Raw genomic sequence first — 21,154 nt, forward strand, 5'->3', positions numbered from 1 at the left:
CTATTTTATTTTATTTTATACATGTTTATTCCATTTTTATTTTCATCTTTATTTTATTTAATTTAACTATATTTTATCTTAATGTTTATTGATGTATTTATTATTTAATTTTATATTTAATGTTTTATTTTATTCTATATTTTATTTGATACCTTTTTATTAAATTTTTATTTTTATTTGATTTAATTTAATCATATTTTTATTTTATTATTTATTTATATTGATTATACATTTATTTATTTATTTGTATATTTTATATTGTATTTTATTTTATACATGTTTATTACATATTTATTTGTATTTAATTATAGTTTTATTTATTTTATTATTTATCTATTTATTTATTATTATATTTTGTATTTTATTTTATTTTGTATTTTATTGTTATACATTTTTATTACATTTTCATTTTTATTTAATTTATCTTAATTATATTTTTTATTCATTTATTTTTAGATTTTATTATTTTTTATTTTATTTTATACATTTTTACATTTCTTTTGTATTTAATTTAATTATATAATTTAATTTATTTCTTGTTTTATTTTATTTATTTTTATACATGTTTATTAAATTTAAATTTAATTAAATTATATTTAATTATATTTTATTATTTATTTATGTATTTATTTTTATTTTTAGATATTTTTTATTTTTTATTTTATTTTTTACATGTTTATTACATTTTCATTTTTATTTTTAATTATATATTAAATTTTTATTTATTTATTTATTTATTTATTTATTTATTTATTTATTTATTTGTTTTGTTTTTGCTTAACTAACAATTTTAGTATTGCAGTTCTTAAATTCATTGTATATGTAATAATATACTGTATATATAACAACAATACATACTTATTCAAATCGCCTTAAAAATGACCCTAGGGAAATAGCATTCATGATATAAGGTCTAAATTATTTTGACAGGATGTGGTTTTAATATTTGTTATTTAATGCATAGATATTCATACATTTTTAACCATACAGTATCTTAAATAACCAAATACTTTTGGGGCCACTATACTGTATGCTGCATATCAAATAGCAGGCGTCTGGGCTGACGTGCGTATATCTCTCTGTATATCTCTTACTCTCTCTCAGCGAACCACAGAAGGGCTCTGTATGTGAATGTGCCCCTGAGGGCTGGAGTTTAGCACCACAACAGATAAACACACAAACAAGCTCAGTGGGCTGGTGCTGCAGAAAGACCCATTGTCTCAGTGTGAAAGTCCCACTCAGGCCTGGGAGGTTAGAAAAACATCAGGCCAAGCACCATGTGGTCCACCCGTGCAGGATGTTTGGGCCTATCACACAGATCGGGTTGCTTTTTCAATATTATCTTATTGCGAGCGTTCGTGAAGCTGTCTCTGGGCCTCCGAGGAGTGGGAGGTGCCGCTCTGCAGAAATGAAAACTTTAATTGAATTATTTGCTCATAACAGAGCTCTATAGATTTGTTTTACAGATTAAGTGCTGCTTATGTATACATAACAGAGGACGAGGTTGAATCCTGCATTGTTTGTTGTTGGAGTTTGTTTGAGGACAGAGCAAATTTGAAAAGGCGCCTTTGGTTTTGTGTTGATCTTAATCGTGATTGTAGATTAAATGAATTGGCTGCTTCTGGTCATCACGAGATCTGTGTCAGTCTCTGTTAGAAATTGCTTCAAAATTATGTTTTGCTGATGCTTTATGTGTATGTTTTTGAAGGAATTGGGTTTAACATTATTTTGAACAATTGTTCTGTAGCCAATCACAAAATAATAAATCATTGAAGAGGCTAATAATATTGACCTTAAACATTTTTTAAAAAACTGCCTTTGTTAGAGTCAAACTAAAACAGATTAGACTTTCTCCGGAAGAAAAAATTTTATAGGACATACTGTTAAAATATCCTTGCTCCGTTAAAAAAATGACCATCACCGGCCACTTTATTAGGTACACCTTACTAGTACCAGGTTAGATCATGTTCAAGAAACCAGTATGAGATGATTCACGCTTTATTGGTGTGTTATCCTGCTGGAATAACAATCAGAAGATTGGTACACTGTGGTCATAAAGGGATGAATATGTTCGGAAACAATACTCAGGTAGGCCGTGGCATTAACATGATGCTCAGTTGGTACTAATTGGCCTAAAGTGTGCCAAGAAAATATCCCCCACACCATTACACTACCACCACCAACAGCCTGAACCATTGATACAAGGCAGGATGGATCCATGCTTTCATGTTGTTGATGCAAAGTTCTGACTACCATCTGAATATCACAGCAGAAATCGAGACTCATCAGACCAGGCAAGGTTTTTCCATTCTTCCATTGTCCAATTTTGGTGAGCATGTGCAAACTTTAGCCTCAGTTTCCTGTTCTCAGCTGACAGGAGTTGCACCCAGTGTGGTCTTCTGCTGCTGTAGCCCATCCGACTCAAGGTTTGATGTGTTGTGCGTCAGAGATGCTCTTCTGCATACCTTAGTAGTAACAAGTGGTTATTTGAGTTTCTGTTGCCTTTCTATCAGCTCATTTTTTTTCTGGCCATTCTCCTCTGACCTTTGGCATCAACAAGTCATTTGTGCTCACAGAACTGTCAATCACTGGATATTTTCTCTTTTTCGGACCATTTTCTGTAAATCCTAGAGATGGTTGTGTGTGAAAATCCCAGTAGATTCAGCAGTTTCTGAAGACTTAGACCAGCCCGTCTGACACCAGCAACCATACCACGTTTAAAGTCCCTTAAATCACATTTTTACCCATTCTGATGCTCGGTTTGAACTGCAGCTGATCATCTTCACCATGTCTACATGCCTAAATGCATTGAGTTGCTACCATGTGATTAGAAATTTGCGTTAAAAAGCAGTTGGACAGGTGTACCTAATAAAGTGGCCGGTTATATACACATATATATTTGTGTGTGTGTGTATGTATATATATATATATATATATATATATATATATATATATATATATATATATATATATATATATATATATATATATATATATATATATATATATATATAGTATAAAGTATAAAAATACAAAAAAAAGGATTGTGATTTGTCATAGTCAGAATTGCAAGATTTAAACTTAATATGATGGGATTTAAAAGTAAATACTATTAAAATTAGAAGAAAGGCCTATATAATCACAAGTGTTAATAACAGTAATAATTAATACTAATGATTTACGTTATTCAAGATTGCACCACAAACGCTGTCAGTTGAATGTAGCGTGTACTGAACCTGGTTTATTTTGCCTGACACACAAGCGAGGGTTTGATTACAGTTAAACTACAGCGTTTGCATCGGAGTTGAATCTTTCACAAATCTCATTGCTCACAACCACTTTGCGAAGCTGTCCATGAAGGTTGTGCCTTTGCACCGGCTGCAAAAATAGACAGGATCCATTCACACAAACTGCTCAAGTGTTGTTTTATTCATAAAGCGGTGCCTTGTGGTTGCAAACTGCTAAAGCATAGTGGGAATTGAGACAGATATTTTGGCAGCTAGTTAGGAAACATAATATTCGATACTTTAGTTATCATTTTATTGCTTTCTGCTTTGTGTTTTTTGGAACTGCACTGAGGTCTGAAGGAAATGACACTTATGTTTTATATACATTTCTTTGTAATGGTAATTGCAGATGGGTGTTGAATTTCCCTGCGGTAACATGCTTGAATTTTCTCTTTCCTGCAGCACTGAATGAACCCACTATTGACTACGGTTTCCAGCGGCTACAGAAGGTGATCCCTAGACACCCGGGCGACCCTGAGCGCTTACCAAAGGTCAGCTCTCTTACATGACGTAACTATTGTGCTATTGTTTAACGCAAAGTCAGTATTGATCTAATTTAATACTAATTTTGAGAATTGTCAACCATTCATTAGTGCGTTATTCCAAAGAGCGTCTTTTGAAGAAACTGTTGTTTCCATCCAATGAGTCCATAGGTGTGTCCCAAATTGCATACTTATGCACTGTTTTACACCATTTTGTAGTATAAGTAGTGTATAGGGCATTCACACTAAAAGCTCTAATAAGAATAAGCGCACTTTAAATACCCAGATGATGCACTTATTCAACGGGTAAAATGAAGTGTAGAATGTTGGACACTTCACAGTTCACACTCTCAAAGGCTGCAGCTTTTTTATGTTGAATTATTTATTTTGGATTGTAAAAGCAAAATTCTACTATGAGAGTAATTATACCGCCTCCCGGTGGTGAATGAAGTTATGATCATGGCAGGGATTATTTGGCCATTTAGTAATTTATTTAGCTAATTTGGCATCCGTCAAACCTCATCAGGGAAACGGTTTGAATTTCTGCTTATTTTCAATTGAAAGGTTTGAATTTACAACACTACAGAGAACAAATTGTCCCTTCCTGATAAACTGCTAAAGTGCCTTTTTTCTTATATAATTAATTATTTGTGCCTTATAAGATGAAGACAAAACTCAATGAATGCATGTGGCTTTTTGAGATGCGAGAATGATCTTAGCAGGGTAATAATAATACCAAACCACTTTGGTTAACAGATTTTAGAATGACCGAAATAACCTTTCAGATGTTTTACAATGTGGTAGGTCCACTAGTTTGCTGTCCCTTTTTTGTTATCACATGATCTAGTAAAACAAAATCACATGACTTTTTTAATGCGCATGCTGGAATTCATTTGCTAAATGTGTTTCTATTGTAGTTTATGCACATTTGTTCTTGGCTGATAACAATAGTTTATCCTACTTAGATTTTAATGCACATTTTTAAAATGTATGCACATCTTGGCATTTCCATTAAGCTTTTTTTTTAAAAGTGGGTGGAAACATAGCTATTGACATTTTATTTAAGGATATACAGGGATCATAGTTTGAATAAAGGTTAAATACAACTTGGATGGCCTGGTTAAAATAAAAATAATAGGCAATTTTCATATTTTGAGGTGAACTATTGCTTTAACTGGTATTTAAGCACTGTTAAATCAATTATGATACATTGATCTCCCATTTTTTTCCCAGAGATGGGTTGTGGCTGGAAGGGCATCCGCTGCGTAAAAACTTGCTGGATAAGTTGGCGGTTCATTCCGCTGTGGCAATCCCGGATTAATAAAGGGACAAAGCCGACAAGAAAATGAATGAATGAATGATCTCCCATTTTTTACAATTTACTCAATTCCCAAATTGTCTGTCTAATTCAGATATTTTAAATATTCTGTTTAACTAAAAATACTTTACATTCTTAAACATGCTTAAAGGTGACCTTTTATTTTATTACCAACATAAACAACATAATTATTATTAAAAAAAACATAAACATACTTACTTACTGCCTTTAATATTGAAGTTGATATTTAGCAGCACCATATTGGTGTTTCATAACATGTACTTTTTGATGAGGTTGGTTGTTAGCCTGACGCTTAACCCCCAACCTGGAGAACCAGGACATACACTACGGACAATTTAGCTTACCTAATTCACCTACAGCACATGTCTTTGGACTGTGGGGGAAACCAGAGCACCCGGAAAAAACCAACGCGAACACATGGAGAACATGCAAACTCCACACAGAAATGCCAACTGACCCAACTAGCGACCTTCTTGCTGTGAGGTGACAGCGCTACCCACTGCACCACCGTGTTGCCACCAACATAAACATACTGCTCCAATATTCTTAGCTAAAATATATGGTTATTTAATCCATTCATCACAGACTTCTTCAGTTCAGCAATTGCATACTATATATTCAGTCCCTCCATGTGTTTGTGTTGGGTTTTCTCAGTGAAAAGAGCCTAGTTGTGGACCCAGTTGGGTGTTTATTTCTCTCTCCATGTGGCGGTTCTTAAGGAGAGGCAGGCCAAGTAAATGGATCCTTTGGGAGGGATAAATAAACATTACTTTATCTTGTTGTGCGTGTCCTATACCCCAGAGCCCCGCTCCAGCAACACCACTTAATAGTGTAAAAAAAAAAAAAAAAAAAGAGAGTAATTATGGCTGGCTGGTCCTGCTCACGCTCACGACTGACCTTGTGCTGTTAGCAGTCCTCTGTATCAAAGCTGGGCCATCAGTATTCATGACCCGTGAGCCTCCTCCCGATCCATTACACCTTAAACACATCAAATTAGAGCAGGGGGTCAACGAATGTGGCATCAAACCAAAGCCAATCTAGAGGAATCAGGGAAATGTAGAGTTGGTGGCCCAGTGGTTACAATGTAATCTCATCTGACCTGCACCACATGGCAGTGTTTTAGTATCATTTAGATTTGTATGATACAGACAGCAGTAATACATGTAGTGTTGCTTATATTGATTTAGTTATTGCCATTCACTTTTATTTGTTTTATTACTTTTAGTATAAGCTATATTTAAATAACTAAACAGTTTATCACAGATACATACAGTAGACTCACTTTCTTCGGCTTAGTTCCTGATTTATAAGGGGTCACCACAGCAGAATGAACCGGCAACAACAGATGCATATAGTTAACTCAAATTGTTAGTGATTTAGTGGCTCATTTGACAGGAAGTGATATCCGTGTCTTTGTGATATCAGAGTTAACATTTTGCAGGCTCTCTGTGAATAAATAGGCCATGAGCTTTGGGGCAAAATTAAAGCGTGCAGTGTTATTTTTTATTTTTAGGGAAACTGTAGGATTGTGTTATAAAACTGTATATAACTGTATATAAATATATATATATATATATATATATATATATATATATATATATATATATATATATATATATATATATATATATATATATATATATATATATATACATACAGTAAATAATATAGAATATTATATGTCATAATAATTTTATTAGTTTGTTCAGAAGTTTTTAGTTTTCATTTTAATTTAAAGTATTAGTAATTTGGTTTCATTTTTTCTCATGAAACCAAAATGTTTGCACATTTTTGTTTGTTTTTATTTAAATATTTTAACTTTTATTGATATAATAATAATAATATTAATAATGTTGTTGTTGTTGTTGTTGCTATTATTATTATTATTATTATTATTATTATTATATCACACTAAATATCATTGTCATAAAAATATATATTTTAATATCATTTAAAAAGTGTCCAAACGTTATAATATACGTTACACTATACCTGTTCTTGCTATGTAATCTATAGTTTGTCACGAACAATTTTAGAAAAATGTTGTATTTTGTTTGTTTGATTTTTTCTTTATTTGTTTTGCTTAATTTTTTTTTCCTTTTTAGTTTAGATGTGGATTTTATCCAGTCTGTTAAGGATTTCTCATATAACAGCCCCCTTCTTCCATCTCTGTTCCTCCTTTCATTTTCCTCCTTAAGTCGCTCACTCATCCCTCGTGTTAGTGTCGTTCTCCAGCTGGTGAGGAGAGGACAGATCCTCTGTCTCCTGTCAGTGGGGCTAAAGAGGGCAGTGGCGTTTGATCTCAGTCCCTAATGAACCACATGGACATTGTCTGAATACCTTCCTCTACAGTCCCACAGTCTAAACCCTGTACTGCCACTTAGACACACACACACATACTGTTAGTTTTGGTGGTTTATGACCCCCCTCTCCATTGGCATAAAGTGTTGTATAGTGTAAAAAAATGCTTATTACATTGCCATACGTTAACACTACTCCTAAACCCAACACTCACAACAAATGTGGGGCAAATGTTAAAAATCAAAAGACTATATTAAGTTTAATCGTATGTGTTTAAACTATGAGGACACAGGATATGTCCTTATTATTGTAACACTTAGGTGATACTCATGCCATTTTACAAATTTGTGTATTCATAAACCACCCAACCACTGCACACAAACGCGCACACACACACACACACACACACACACACACACACACACACACACACACACACACACACACACACACACACACACACAAGCTCACAGTGCTGTTGACCCACTAAAGGACATGTGTTTCTACTTGTCCCTCTAAACGCTGATGGGGACGATTACATTACTGGCTCATCGATGTCACTGATGGAGATATAAATATGCCTGTATAATGACAGATCATATACAAATACATGGAAATAGAAACTGCCTTACATTCGAAATAGCATTTTGAGGGTTCCTTCGGTATGGGGTGTGTAATATTTATAATGTATAATAATGTCATAATTGTTATCTTAACAATGTGTGTGCTGACATTTGACAATGAACAAATGAGAAATAATACATTAAAACACATCTAGACTGTTCAAAATCATTCATTGAGGATTAAATCAGAATCCAGTTAGAATTATTGTGCAGTTAAAGTTATGTCAGCAAAAAATACACATTCTCATAAATAAAGGTACAGAGCTGTCACTGGGGCAGTACCTTTTCAAAAGATATATATTTGTACCCAAGTCTTGCACAGTGATACCTCAAAAGTACATATTAGTCTCACTTGTACCTAAAAAATACCTTTGAGGTACCATTATTGACCCTTCAGGTACAAATTGGTACCTTTTGACTGGTGCCCCAGTGACAGCTTCTGTACCTTTATTTCTGAGAGTGCAGGTTTTGGTTATTTTTTGTACTATCTTTAAGCAAAAGTGTTAATAAAAATATAAAGTTATATCTTCAAGAAAAAAACAAACAGGTCAATTATTTTCATGTAATTTCTACACAATCATTAGTGTAACTAGATTTTCTGAATTGATTTCAGTACAATGTTAATATTTGTGACTGTTGGGCAGAATAACTAATTACAATTATTTTTATTCCTCAATCAGTGTATCTTCCATCCATTCCATATTTGTTCAGTCAGCAGGCTTACATTCATTGTGTATGAAAACATAAATTAGCAGTATTATTAGACATTTGTCATTAGAATAAGGTCATAGTTTGCTGAAAAACGTCTTGCTGCTGTGCACCTGATGCTGAGCAAAGATAGACATTTCTGAGCCGAACCTAGTTTGCATGATTGCTTCTTAGCAAGGCCTATATAATAACAACAACAACAACAACAACAACAACAATAATAATAATAATAATAATAATAAAAGGAAGAATATAAAGGGACTAAGGCAAAAAGATAAATAATAAAAAATAAAATAAAATAAAATAAAATAAAATAAAATAAAATAAAATAAAATAAAATAAAATAAAATAAATGTGCACCTGATGCTGAGCAAAGATAACCATTTCCGAGCGGCACCTGGTTTCCATGATTGTTTTAGAGCTACTGTATAATATTAACAATAATAATAGGGTAGTAATAATAATATTTATAATAATTAATTTTGTTTACTTTGTGTTTTTTATTGCTTAGTTCATCTTAATATTTGTTTGCTGGATATATATATATATATATATATATTGCTTTGAGGGTGATGTCACATGAGTATCATGAGAATTCATGTGTATCATGAATTTTAAAGTCGTTTATCCCTTTTTTTGTGAGCAAAAGAAAAACTGAAAAATTTTCTTTTCTTAGTTTTCCTCTTTTTTTGTTTGAAAATAATATGGAATGGACGGAAGATACCCTGATTTTCCTTGTTAACTATCGTCAAACTGATAATCGTAATTGTACCTTATAATTGATTTGCTGATCGTAAATACAGAGACATTGAGAATTTCCATGTGGTCTTTCAAATTATTATTTTTTTAGGTTTTGTACAGCACTTCAACAAATTAGAAGTTTATAATAAGTAAGAATGAGTTAAAAAAAACTGTTAATCTTGTTTTAGAGTGAAAAAGTCAAAAATGTAAACGATCCATTCATAAAGACAGTCGCATGTAAGATTTAGAAAACCTGTTTCTGTCGTTTGCTTGTCAGTCAGAAAAAAAAATGACTCCACTGCAGGAGGAAAACGTAAATGTGCCCCCAAGATGATTATTTTTCTCTGTCTGCTGTTTTAAAACAGTCTGGTAATTTTCAGCGAATCTGGGCCAGCGTGTTTGCTCTCTGTATAGTCTTAACCTTGGCTTGATTTGGACTCATTTTCCTGGACTGTTGATGAAGCTGAATGCATTAGGTGGGTCATGGCCGGGGTCACTTGTCACATCTTTTCCACTGTTTTCAGCATTAGGGAGGCAGATCAGAATACGCTTGTGGTTATACTCCCCAGAGAGTCCGCTTAACGGCCGCCCGTATTTTTAACTGATTCCTTACCTTTTAATGAATAGGGTGGAATGGCACACAAGCGAGCAGCCTCAGTCTATTAGGGTTGCTGAATAAAACAGGTAGGCAAAAACTGCTCGGTGAGATCTCTGCAGGTCAGGTGCAGGAGACGTCCCTGAGGAAGCTGTTACATGCTGGTTTGGTTATATTAGGATACTGAAGGATGTGCACACTTTTTCAACCGTGCTTGTATTTGTCACTTTATGTATTTTTTCTCCACTTAAACAAATGACAGATATTAAAATGACAAATATTATGTCTTGTTTCCGGTGCAATGAAATTTATGAGATTTATGAGATGTTTTACTCCAATGGTGGATTTAAAAAGTTTAAGCAAATGTTATACCAAGGTGTCCGCTCGGTCTTAAAATGTCTTAAATTTCAAAACCTAGATTTCAGACCTTAAAAAGTCTTAAATTCACTAAAATGTTGGTCTTTAATCATTTTAAACATGTCTTAATTTTGCTTTGTCCAGGTAAAAGCTACACAGTCAGCCCGACATCTATTCAATCACCAACAATACATCTCAATAAAACCTTTTATTTATTTTTTTTAGGTTTTTTATTGCAAAGAGATAATAGCCCTCAATCCACTGAAAACATTATATCAAGTTTGATTAATAAATTAGATGTAATTGAATAAAATATCTAAATTTGGTTTACTGAGGCATATTACAGAACTTGACCCTTAGAAAACTTATAATACGTACCCTGCTTAAAAGGGTCTTAAAAAGTCTTAAATTTGACGTGATGAAACCTGCATAAACCCTGTATACATCATTTAAATCATAAAACGCTGTTTTTTAATCCTATTTCACTCAAGATAATTATAAGATAAAATCATTAGCGTAATATAATGTCATTAACAATATTTATTTTTTAAAATATGAACTATTACCGTAATACAAAAATATTAAGTAAATAATTTTTGTGTGTAAAAATACATTAGTTTTACCTAATAAGAATGAATGCATGAATGAATGAATGAATTTGTATTGGTAATATTTTAATGTTTTTACAAAATGTTTCTTGATCCTCAAATCAGCATAGATTACTTTCTGAATGATCATGTGAGTAAAATGATGCTGAAAATTGTACTTTAAATCCCAGAAATTAATTAGGTTTCCTTATATTTTCATAGAAAACAATGACTTTAAATTGAAATAATTTTTCGCAATTGTACTGTTTGCAATGCAAAGTTTGCAATGCTTTTCCGGTCAGATTACACATTCCTGGGGTGCGTTTCCCAAACAACGACCTAACTCGCGGCTGAACTTTCATAGTGCGATGCATCATTTGGGAAAAGAACGATGTAGGAACGAGTGTTTCCCAAAACCTGTAGTTTCTCTGTTGCAGAACTATCGTTTGATCTACTTTAGTTATAGCGTAAAATGAGGTGGAGTAACCACGTCTTTAAAGAAAAACCCATTTTGTTTTGTGCAAATTATATTGTTTTACACGCACATGCATTTAAAAAAAATCTATATTAGTTTTGGTAAAAACATGCTCTCATTTTCCATATTAATTGAACTATATGTAAACTGCACAGTTAGGGCCTATGTTTCCTTTACAAATACTTTTGAGAATGTTTCATATTCTATTCTATTTAATAATTGTTATTATTATTTTATTATTATTAAGTAGGATCTTGTTTATTTTTTTATTTTATTTTATTTATTGTAGGTCGACTTTTACAGTTTGACTCATTCAAGCCACTGCAGAAATGTTTTACCCAACAGGCCCATGTCATATACAGTACTGATACATTTCTTAATAAATAACCTACTATAAATTAAAACCATTACTGTATGCTATGTATTTTTGTTTTCACAATCTTTGGAGGCGTAACGTAAATTCTACTTGTAAATAATAGTCACCTATAGCTATCATCATGAGCCACAGCTGCGTTCAAAAAGGCATAATTGTTTTCAAAGTGCACTGCAAAGGGAACACAATTGTCAATATGAATATTTCTAAAACTGAACTGTAAAAAAAACACTGGGAAAGCAAATTACACCTAAGAGAGATGACTTAAAGGCTTTTTTATTTATTTTTTAAATCATTCCAAGGTTAAATGTTGGAAGGTTTGAAAGGAATATGGCATAGGGGGATAGCTGGAAATATAACACAACCAGGAACTATTCTTCTAACTACAGCTCGAGAGGTGTTGTTGCAAGTTTACAAGTTTGTGATGCAGTTTGCGAATGTTCATTGAAACGATGGATTTGGGAAACGCCAAATTAATGAACTATGTTTGTAACAACGCAACTTGCGACCTTAGTTGGCTAACCATGGATTTAAACTATATTTAAAATATATATCTAAAGTTGTAGGCATAAAGGTGACCCAATTTACAAAGAGTACAATATCATTGCTGACCCCATTCAATTGTTTACATATAGGACCTCTTATGTCTTTTACAGAGGCACATTCTGTCCCCTAACATTGTCATAGCTCATGCTATGTTTCTCTATGTAATAAATGAATGTACAATAGCTTTTTACATCTGCATCCCACCTATAGCTCTCTGTAGTGCACACACATCAACAATAGAGGCAACATTCATTCATTATACGCCAAATAAGTTAAAGTTCATCTTCAGAGAATGCAAATCAAAGGCAAAACAATAGCCCAAACTGTTCAACAACACACTAACATGTACAGCTTTAGTCCCAGGCCTTGACAGCTTGGCAGAGAGAGTGATAGAGAGAGCGAGAGAGATGGAGAACAAAAGAAACACACACACAGAGAGAGAGAGAGAGAGAGAGAGAGAGAGAGAGAGAGAGAGAGAGAGAGAGAGAGCAGGGTGATCCATCATGGTGAAGTCAGCTGTCCGGTTCTGCCTTCTCACAGGTCAGCCGATCGAAGGCACCGCAGCCCTCACTTTATTACTGCTCGCCCAACAATAATTGAGTCACCACAAGGGGGAAGAGGCAGCCAAGGCATAAAGAGGGCGTTAAGCTGGTGAACACGGGAAGGCTAAATGAGAAATAATTTCTTGCTGTACCTATACATGTCCGGCTGGTTGTCCACACAAGGCTGGTGTTAGCAGATGGATTTTATCCCAATTTCTACCTGTGCAAGACACATCTCTCTGGTTCTTTCCATCTGTCCCTCCTCCTCCTCCTCCTCCTCTCTCACTGAGATATTAAGAGCGTCGGCTGCTGCGCCCAGCCACTCATTTCAGCACTATTGATTTTGCCCTTTATTGAGGCAATAACAGTTTGTTGACGGCACTTCTCTAAACTGCTGGACTCAATCACAGGTGAGGGCCAAGTGTGGAACACGGCAGGTTAACTTGTTTCTCTCAGTCCTTGAACAAGCGCGCTACTATGTAATCCAGCCCAGCAAATTTATTACGCAGCAATAGTTCAACAAGATGCTTTTTTCCATTTCTTTTTTTTTTTTTTTTTTTTGAGGCAATATTTTTGGAAAATGAATTATCATATCTAGAGCCTTTTATAATAACAATTTGTTCATGTGTGTTACTTTAAGCAATGAGTGTTTACACACACAAACACACACAGACCCACACGCACAAGCACAAATAAATAAATTAAAATATACACAGTATACATACAGTCTAGTATGAGCAAGGACAGAGCAAGGAAATTTTCACAGTATGTCTGATAATATTTTTTCTTCTGGAGAAAGTCTTATTTGTTTTTTTTTCCAGCTAGAATAAAAGCAGTTTTTAATGTTTTAAAAACTATTTTAAGGTCAAAATTATTAGCCCCTCTACTATAATGATAATAAAAAAGGTAAATAAAGTATAATTAAGTAAATTGTAATTATATAATTATTCAATTGTATAATTATATTTAATTCTATGTGATAATTTAAACATATTTTATTTCCTTTATATTTATTATTTTATGGGGTGTTTATAGGTCATTAAATGGCACCACTGTTTTGCTGTTTTTTATTATTATAATTATGATATTTTATAGTTTTAATTAAGTCATAAAATTGAATGGTGCATTAAGACTGGGCAATAATGTCATAACCTTTATTGTATTTGCAAATGTGAATAATTAAAATATTCTGTAGAAGTACATATTTGTAACCAAGGATCACATAACCATTCATTAATCATTCATTAATTCATTCATTTTCTTTTTGGCTTAATCCCTTTAATAATCTGAGGTCGCCACAGCAGAATGAACCGCCAACTTATCCAGCATATGTTTTACGTAGCGGATGTCCTTCCAGCAACAACCAGTCACTGGGAAACAGACATACACTACGGGCAATTTTGTTTACCCAATTGACCTATAGCACATGTCTTTGGACTTGTGGGGGAAACCAGAGCACTCGGAGGAAACACACACGAACTGGGTAGAACATGCAAACTCCACACAGTAATGCTAACTGACCCAGCCGAGGCTCAAACCTGTGACCTTCTTGCTGTGAGGCGATCGTGCTAATCACTGCGCCACAGTGTCGCCATCACATAAACAGTCATAATTGTAATTTTTTTGGAGATTCATTATCTGAAAGCTGAATAAATAAGATGTCCATTGATGTTTGGTTTGTAAGGATAATTTGAGACAATCACCTTTAAAGTTTTGCAGATTGAATTGTTATTAATGCAGATTACTAACCAAAAAATACAGTTTTATATATTTACTGAATGTAATGAACAACAATAACTAAGATGATCTTTACTTAAGATTTTAGTGATTTTTAGCATAAAATAAAAATCTAGTATTCTGACATACGATGCATTTATATGTACATACATATAAATACATACATGTATTTTATATAATATGTGTATATTCCACTCATAGTACATATTACACATATTTTTTAGATAGGGCATTTGTTTAAACATAAATAATTGAAAGCATGCAGATGGTCTGATGTAAAAGAGAAAAACAATGCACCTGGCCCATTTTTAGCACATCTAGGCTGTGGCCTTGTTTGGTCTCTCTCCATCTCCTCTGTCAGTGTTGTTTCCCACATTTTCCCTGTCACTTCACATCCACCTGATCCCCCTTGGCTTCCTCCACAGCGTCCACAATTCAATCTGTGCTTCCAGGAAAAAATCTTTTGCTTCTGGGTAACAGTGCAGCGCGTTTGCTGGAAAATCCATAAGACCACTATGAAAAATCTGAATAAGGATCTAGCCAAACTTAACCCGTGATGTGTTTCAGTTGGAAATCACTAATCTGTAGCAGAACTTTCCTTTTTAAAAATTGTCCTCATTGCATGTCATGCGATCCAGACTAGTTCTCTGCTAATTTTGGGAGCTGCTCTCCCCTGTCGTACTGTGCAGATGTGGACAGACAGGTTATTATTGACTTTCACAGAGTAACCTTTGAGGCCCGGAGAGAATATGAATTATGCAATGAAGTCACATTAGTTAAAGAGCACAGTGACTGATATTTATGATGGGCAGATATTGATGGAAGGAAGACACGGGGGAGGGAGGAGAGATTGGGAAAGACTGGGGATATTTGATTTTGCGTTAGATAAGCGCAGTGGATAAGCCACCGTGGTAAGCAATGCATTCCACAAAGCAAGCAAATTGAAATCTGCGAAAGTCAAAGCACTGTGCATCAGCTGTGCTCATACACATGGAATGGACATTCTGCTCTACTTCGTCCTGACCACTTTCACTCAGTGCACTCTTGCATAAAATACACTTTACCTCACGCAAAGGTGATTAATACACATTCTGTGTGACAGACCATGTGTGTCTTAAAAACTAGCTCAACTTAATTTAGGAAGTCGCGTTTAAAAATAAAAACTTGTGACACTTGTTCAAACTACTTAATTTAAATGAGCTGAAACGTCAAGACAGAGATTTCGTCAAGACAACTTAATTGTTTTATGTTATCCTTAATCCTCTTAAAGTTGTACAAACTAATAAGTTAACCGAATTCCTTTATGTTGTCCCAATACAAATAAATTGTGTGGAACACAGCATTTACAGTGTGCACTCAAATAATGTTTGCTGTTTGATCAAACTATTTATTTAAAATGAACTAAAACTACACAATTTTTGAGATTTTGTTAGGACAACTTAATTGTTTTATGTTCAATCCACTTAAAGTCGTAAAATCTAACACGTTAACTTAATTCCTTCATATTGTTCCAACACAAACTTATTGTTAGGAGCGCAGCATTTACAGTGTGCACTCAAATATTGTTTGCTGTTTAATCAAACTACTCATTTAAAATGATCTGAAACAACACAATTCTTGAGATTTTGTTGGTACACCTTAATTGTTTTATGTTCAATCTACTTAAATTAGGAAAAATTAATAAGTTAACTTAATTCCTTCATATTGTCCCAACAAAAATCGATTGTGTGGAATGCAGCATTTACAGTAATATTGTTTGCTGGTGGATTCAACAACTCATTTAAAATGAACTTTAACAACACAATTCTTAAGATTTCGTTGTGACAACTTAATTGCTTTATGTTTGATCCACTTAAATTTGTAAGAACTAACAAGTGAACTTAATTCCTTCATGTTGTCCCAATACAAATGGATTGTGTGGAACGCAGCATTTACAGTGTGCACTCAAATAATGTTTGCTGTTTTGTTTTATCAAACTACTTATTTAAAATGAGCTGAAACAACACAATTACAAAGTTTTATTTTGGGACAACTTAATTGTTTTATGTTCAATCCACTTAAATTCGTAAAAATATTAAGTTAACTTAATTCATTCATGTTGTCCCAATACAAATCCCAACATTGTTTTATAGTGTACATAACATCATTTATATGCTACCCCATAGCTAAATAAGGATGCCACGCGTTTATTACCGTAAGACACTTTCTATCAGATTAAAATCTGACGCATTGTTCTGGGAACCCTCACAGATTTATTGACTCATGGTTAGAGTATCTTATCTCTTACATCAGCAACAAATGGTGTGTTTGAAACTGAAGATTAGATTATTGTCAGGATAGGGAAAGACTCACTATTTGATAGCCCTCATTCATCAAAATGGATTGCAACCTTGGTGGATACGAACAGCATGACATTACACATGGTGTGGTCTCTGTCTGAGCCAAGCATTCGCAGTAATTGCAAACAGAAAGAGGCATGAGGTTTTGCGTGGTTAGCTTGCACAGATGCGATGCCACTAGGGCTGGTTTTGCATTTATTTAGTAATTAGTATTTATTTATTTATTTATTTATTGTGCATTATGGCTGTCAAATATTTTTTAATGTATAATTATCTAATTAATAAAATTAAAAAGTCCACTTTAAAAATGCTGGGTTGTCGTAACCCCATGTTTGATTTTGATTTTCTTTTTTTTTAATTACATATTCAGAGATACTGAAATATAGTATCACTGAATAGATATATATTATGAAGTGTTCCAACGCGAGTTCCAACGCCAGTCGCTAAACGACATTGAGATTGAGTGAATGCTTTAGGCACGTAGTGCATCTTCCACAAATGTTTTTTCTTCAAATCATCTAAATGCCAGGATTAGCACATTCAGAAATAACAGTTTGTTTGCAAAAGTCTCTAAACGCCACTTGCCTTTGACAGCAAAGCCGCTATGTTCTGAGAACCAATCAGAAGGCGCAAATCGATTTCGGTTTCGATTTTAAAAGATGGAGTTTGATGAACTGGATGAGCTGGATTAGCCTGTCTGTCTGTCAGTGAATGGAAAATGAAAACGTCCCTTTCCTCAAAACTCTGTGCATTATGAGAAAAAGAAAACACACTGTACAGTCAGAAGTGTAGCATGATTTCATAATGTTTTTTGTGATACTTTGAATGAGTCCAATTTACTTTACATTAAACAGCAACTGCATCTTACGAAAGACGAAGTTAACATGCCGTTCTTTAAATTTAGATTTAAATCTAACAAGCTTAGTTTACAATGTTTGCAATGTTTACATTCCTCTACTTACATTACATCTAAATCCCAACTAACAAGAATGACAACAGATTGTTTAGAATTATTTTCATTTGTAATGTTATTGATTAATGCACTTACTTAACAGATTTTATTAATTTATTTTCCTTCTGCTTAGTCTCTGGTTTATCAAAGATTACCACAAGGGAAAGAACCATCACTTACTTGACAGATTTGTGTGTTTTATTTTAGGTGGTTTGTGTAATGTGTATTATGTTTGGTTTCTAAACATCTTTAGTGATTTTTAGCTAGTGGATTTAGCAGGTTTTGGCGCAAAAAGAAAATGCAAAAGAAAATCTAAGAATTGTCTAAAGTGACATTTTTGAAAAAAAGTTATTTTATTTACCAGCTTATAACCTTATCATCACATATCACATAAAACGTCTAAACCTAATTATATAAACCTAATTATATATATTAATATATATATATATATATATATATATATATATATATATATATATATATATATATATATATTATTCATTTATTTATTTCTTTTTTATTTTTTTGTTTTTTGTCTGCTACTTTTAATGCAATGTTTTATTTATTTACAGTTGAAGTCAGAATTATAAACCCCTGTGAATTATTAACACCTGTTTATTTTTTCCCTAATATCTGTTTAACGGAAAGAAGATTTTTCTAAACATTTCTAAACATAATAGTTTTAGTAACGCATTTCTAATAACTGATTTGTTTTATCTTTGCCATGCTGACAGTAAATAATATTTGACTAGATATGTTTCAAGACACTTCTATACAGCTTAAAGTAACATTTAAAGGCTAAACTAGGTTAATTAGTTCAACCAGGCAGGGTAGGGTAATTAGGCAATTTATTGATAATGATGGATTGTTCTTTAGAGAAAGAAATAGCTTAAAGGAGCTAATAATTTGACCTTTTAATTGTTTTTTTTAAAAAAAATTAAAACTACTTTTTTTTTAGCCGAAATAAAACAAATAAGACTTTCTCCAGAAAGACATACTGTGAAAATGTCCTTACTTTGTTAAACATCATTTGAGAAATATTTAAAAAAGAGAAAAAAATCAAAGGGGGTTTAAAAATTCTGATTTCAACTGTATTTATTTATTTATTTATTTATTTATTTATTTATTTATTTATTTATTTATTTTATATCTTGCATATCATGTAATTAATCTGCTTATATTTGAACCAGTTAGCCTTATAACTGTATAAACTGCATAATGCACATATATTATAAATACTAATATATAAATTAGTTTGTGACTGCTCTGTATCTAGTGTGTGGGACCTCGACTGAGCTATTAAAACCAGAACCTCCACAAGACCAGCAGTCCATGAGGTCAGACAAGCAGAGCAGGAAGTATGACATCATCACTCGGCTCCGTTCCGCATGAGCGACGGCGGTGACCCCGCTGGTATTACTGCTCTAATAGAACATTAGGAGATGATAAAATTGCAAATGAACAAGCACAGGAATAAATTTGTCATGTTTTTACAGGCCTGGCTTCCTTGTAAATGTGCAGACGCCATTGCCTTAACATTCCAGATGTGACCCGGGCCTTATTTCATTTTTTCAGCAGTCCCCTTCCTAATGAATGTATATCATATTACCAGCCACCATAATTTACACACAGGAACAGATTCAATGTCCGGCACACATTAATGCGGAGGCTGGTCCTAACGGTGCTGCGCTCTGGGCTATTTGGTATTATTTTCTTCCAAACACTACGCCTGGGGTTGTTTGCTTGGACACATTCGCATTTATACCACTACTATGAATGTATATACACGTCTCAGCTTTCACGTTGATGGAAAACAAGGCTGGGAAAACACCTGTCAGGGTGCTGCTAAAGACTCTCGGAATGGGTCAAAACGCAGAGCGGGTCCTCATAGCTCATGTAGAAGCAGGGGGAGGTAGGATAAAGCACTGGTTATGATGGCTCTGACTGATAGACAGCAATTCAGACACAGCACAGATCCAAGATCAGGTTTCTTTCCTGTTTACCGCTCCTGGCTCCCTGCTCTGCCCTTACTGGAAGCCCTGCTACTCGCCCAGGAAATGGGCTCTGCTTCCAGACACAGGGCCACCACACACGGCCTGTGCTAATAGCATTTATTTGTTTATCTGTGCAAACTTTTGGCCCCTTCCTTATTGGATTTGCCCTCTCAACAGATCCCCCCTCCCCAATATCCTAATGACAGGAGATCGATAGGTAAGGATGAGAACAAAGGAGAGCGAGTGTGAAAGAGGGGGAGAGAGAGAGAACGAAGGACTGGATAAATGACACAGTGCCGGTGCAGCAGGGGACCGAGCCATGGACTAATGCTTCCCATCCCTTATGTTCTTCCTCCATCCCGCCAACAAGAGGGTAAAGGAGAAGAGAGTCACACATCCATACTAAAGCACCACTTTAGGCCTCCCCAGGCTCCCGCGCTTCTCTCAATCACCCAACCCGAGCTTGGGTGAGCGGAGACGGGCGCCTCCCCCGCGAAGCACCCCTAACGAGGGGTTAACGCAGTGCCAGAGCTCCCATTATTGAGTGAATTTAGCACCTTGGACAGCGCACTAAAAATCTTTATTGCTTTGCTGACCCCCTCGTCATGTTCGTGTCTGTGTGTTGCGTCTGGGGCGGCCGGGTGGAGGCGGAGGGGGCTGATTGAAAGGCAATATGTCGGCTGGCAGGCAGGCACACATGCTCGGGGGCTTGTTCGCAGTGAGGGTTACACGCCGAGGGTGAGAACAATTTTCTGGTTGTCGCACTGCGAGCTTATTTCCTCAGCACCAGCACATTAACTTTTAAAAAGGGTTCCACTGGAGCTTCGGGGTTTAAAAAAAAAAAAGCAAAGAAGAGGGCTTGTAAGAAAGGAAATGAATACACAGTGTAAAGAACACTGTAAATAAATGTTTAATGTGTGAAAAGGATGGTAATAAATAGGTTTTCGGGTTATGGAAGTCGATTACCTGGAAGGAAAATAGCGATAGTGGAGCTCATGCCGCCCGCGGAGTGGTCGTTTGCATGTGCTAACATGCATGTTTTCGAGTTAAATGTGTTTGTGTTCATGTATTATACATGGAAATGGTGGCGGTGCTGTTGATAGGAAGAACTAGATGAAATACAGAGGCTGTTTTCCGAGACGTAAATGATGGTCAAGGCTACCGGCTAGCTATTCA

The 21,154-nt window shown here is 34.4% G+C and overlaps 1 protein-coding gene across 23 annotated transcripts in view; it reads left to right on the plus strand.

Annotated features, from left to right (window-relative positions):
- ebf1a (EBF transcription factor 1a) overlaps nt 1-21,154 on the plus strand; it is a 237,335-nt gene that overhangs the window by 189,483 nt on the left and 26,698 nt on the right. For all 23 annotated transcript variants that reach the window (XR_012389558.1, XR_012389559.1, XM_073921504.1 and 20 more), the window contains 1 exon segment: nt 3,690-3,778. Coding sequence is in view for 21 of the 23 variants with exons in the window: in XM_073921504.1 (XP_073777605.1) it covers nt 3,690-3,778 (89 nt within the window). In the remaining 2 variants the exon portion in view is untranslated.

The sequence above is a fragment of the Danio rerio genome, chromosome 14, assembly GCF_049306965.1.
Source record: "Danio rerio strain Tuebingen ecotype United States chromosome 14, GRCz12tu, whole genome shotgun sequence".
In the NCBI taxonomy this organism is placed as follows: domain Eukaryota; kingdom Metazoa; phylum Chordata; class Actinopteri; order Cypriniformes; family Danionidae; genus Danio; species Danio rerio.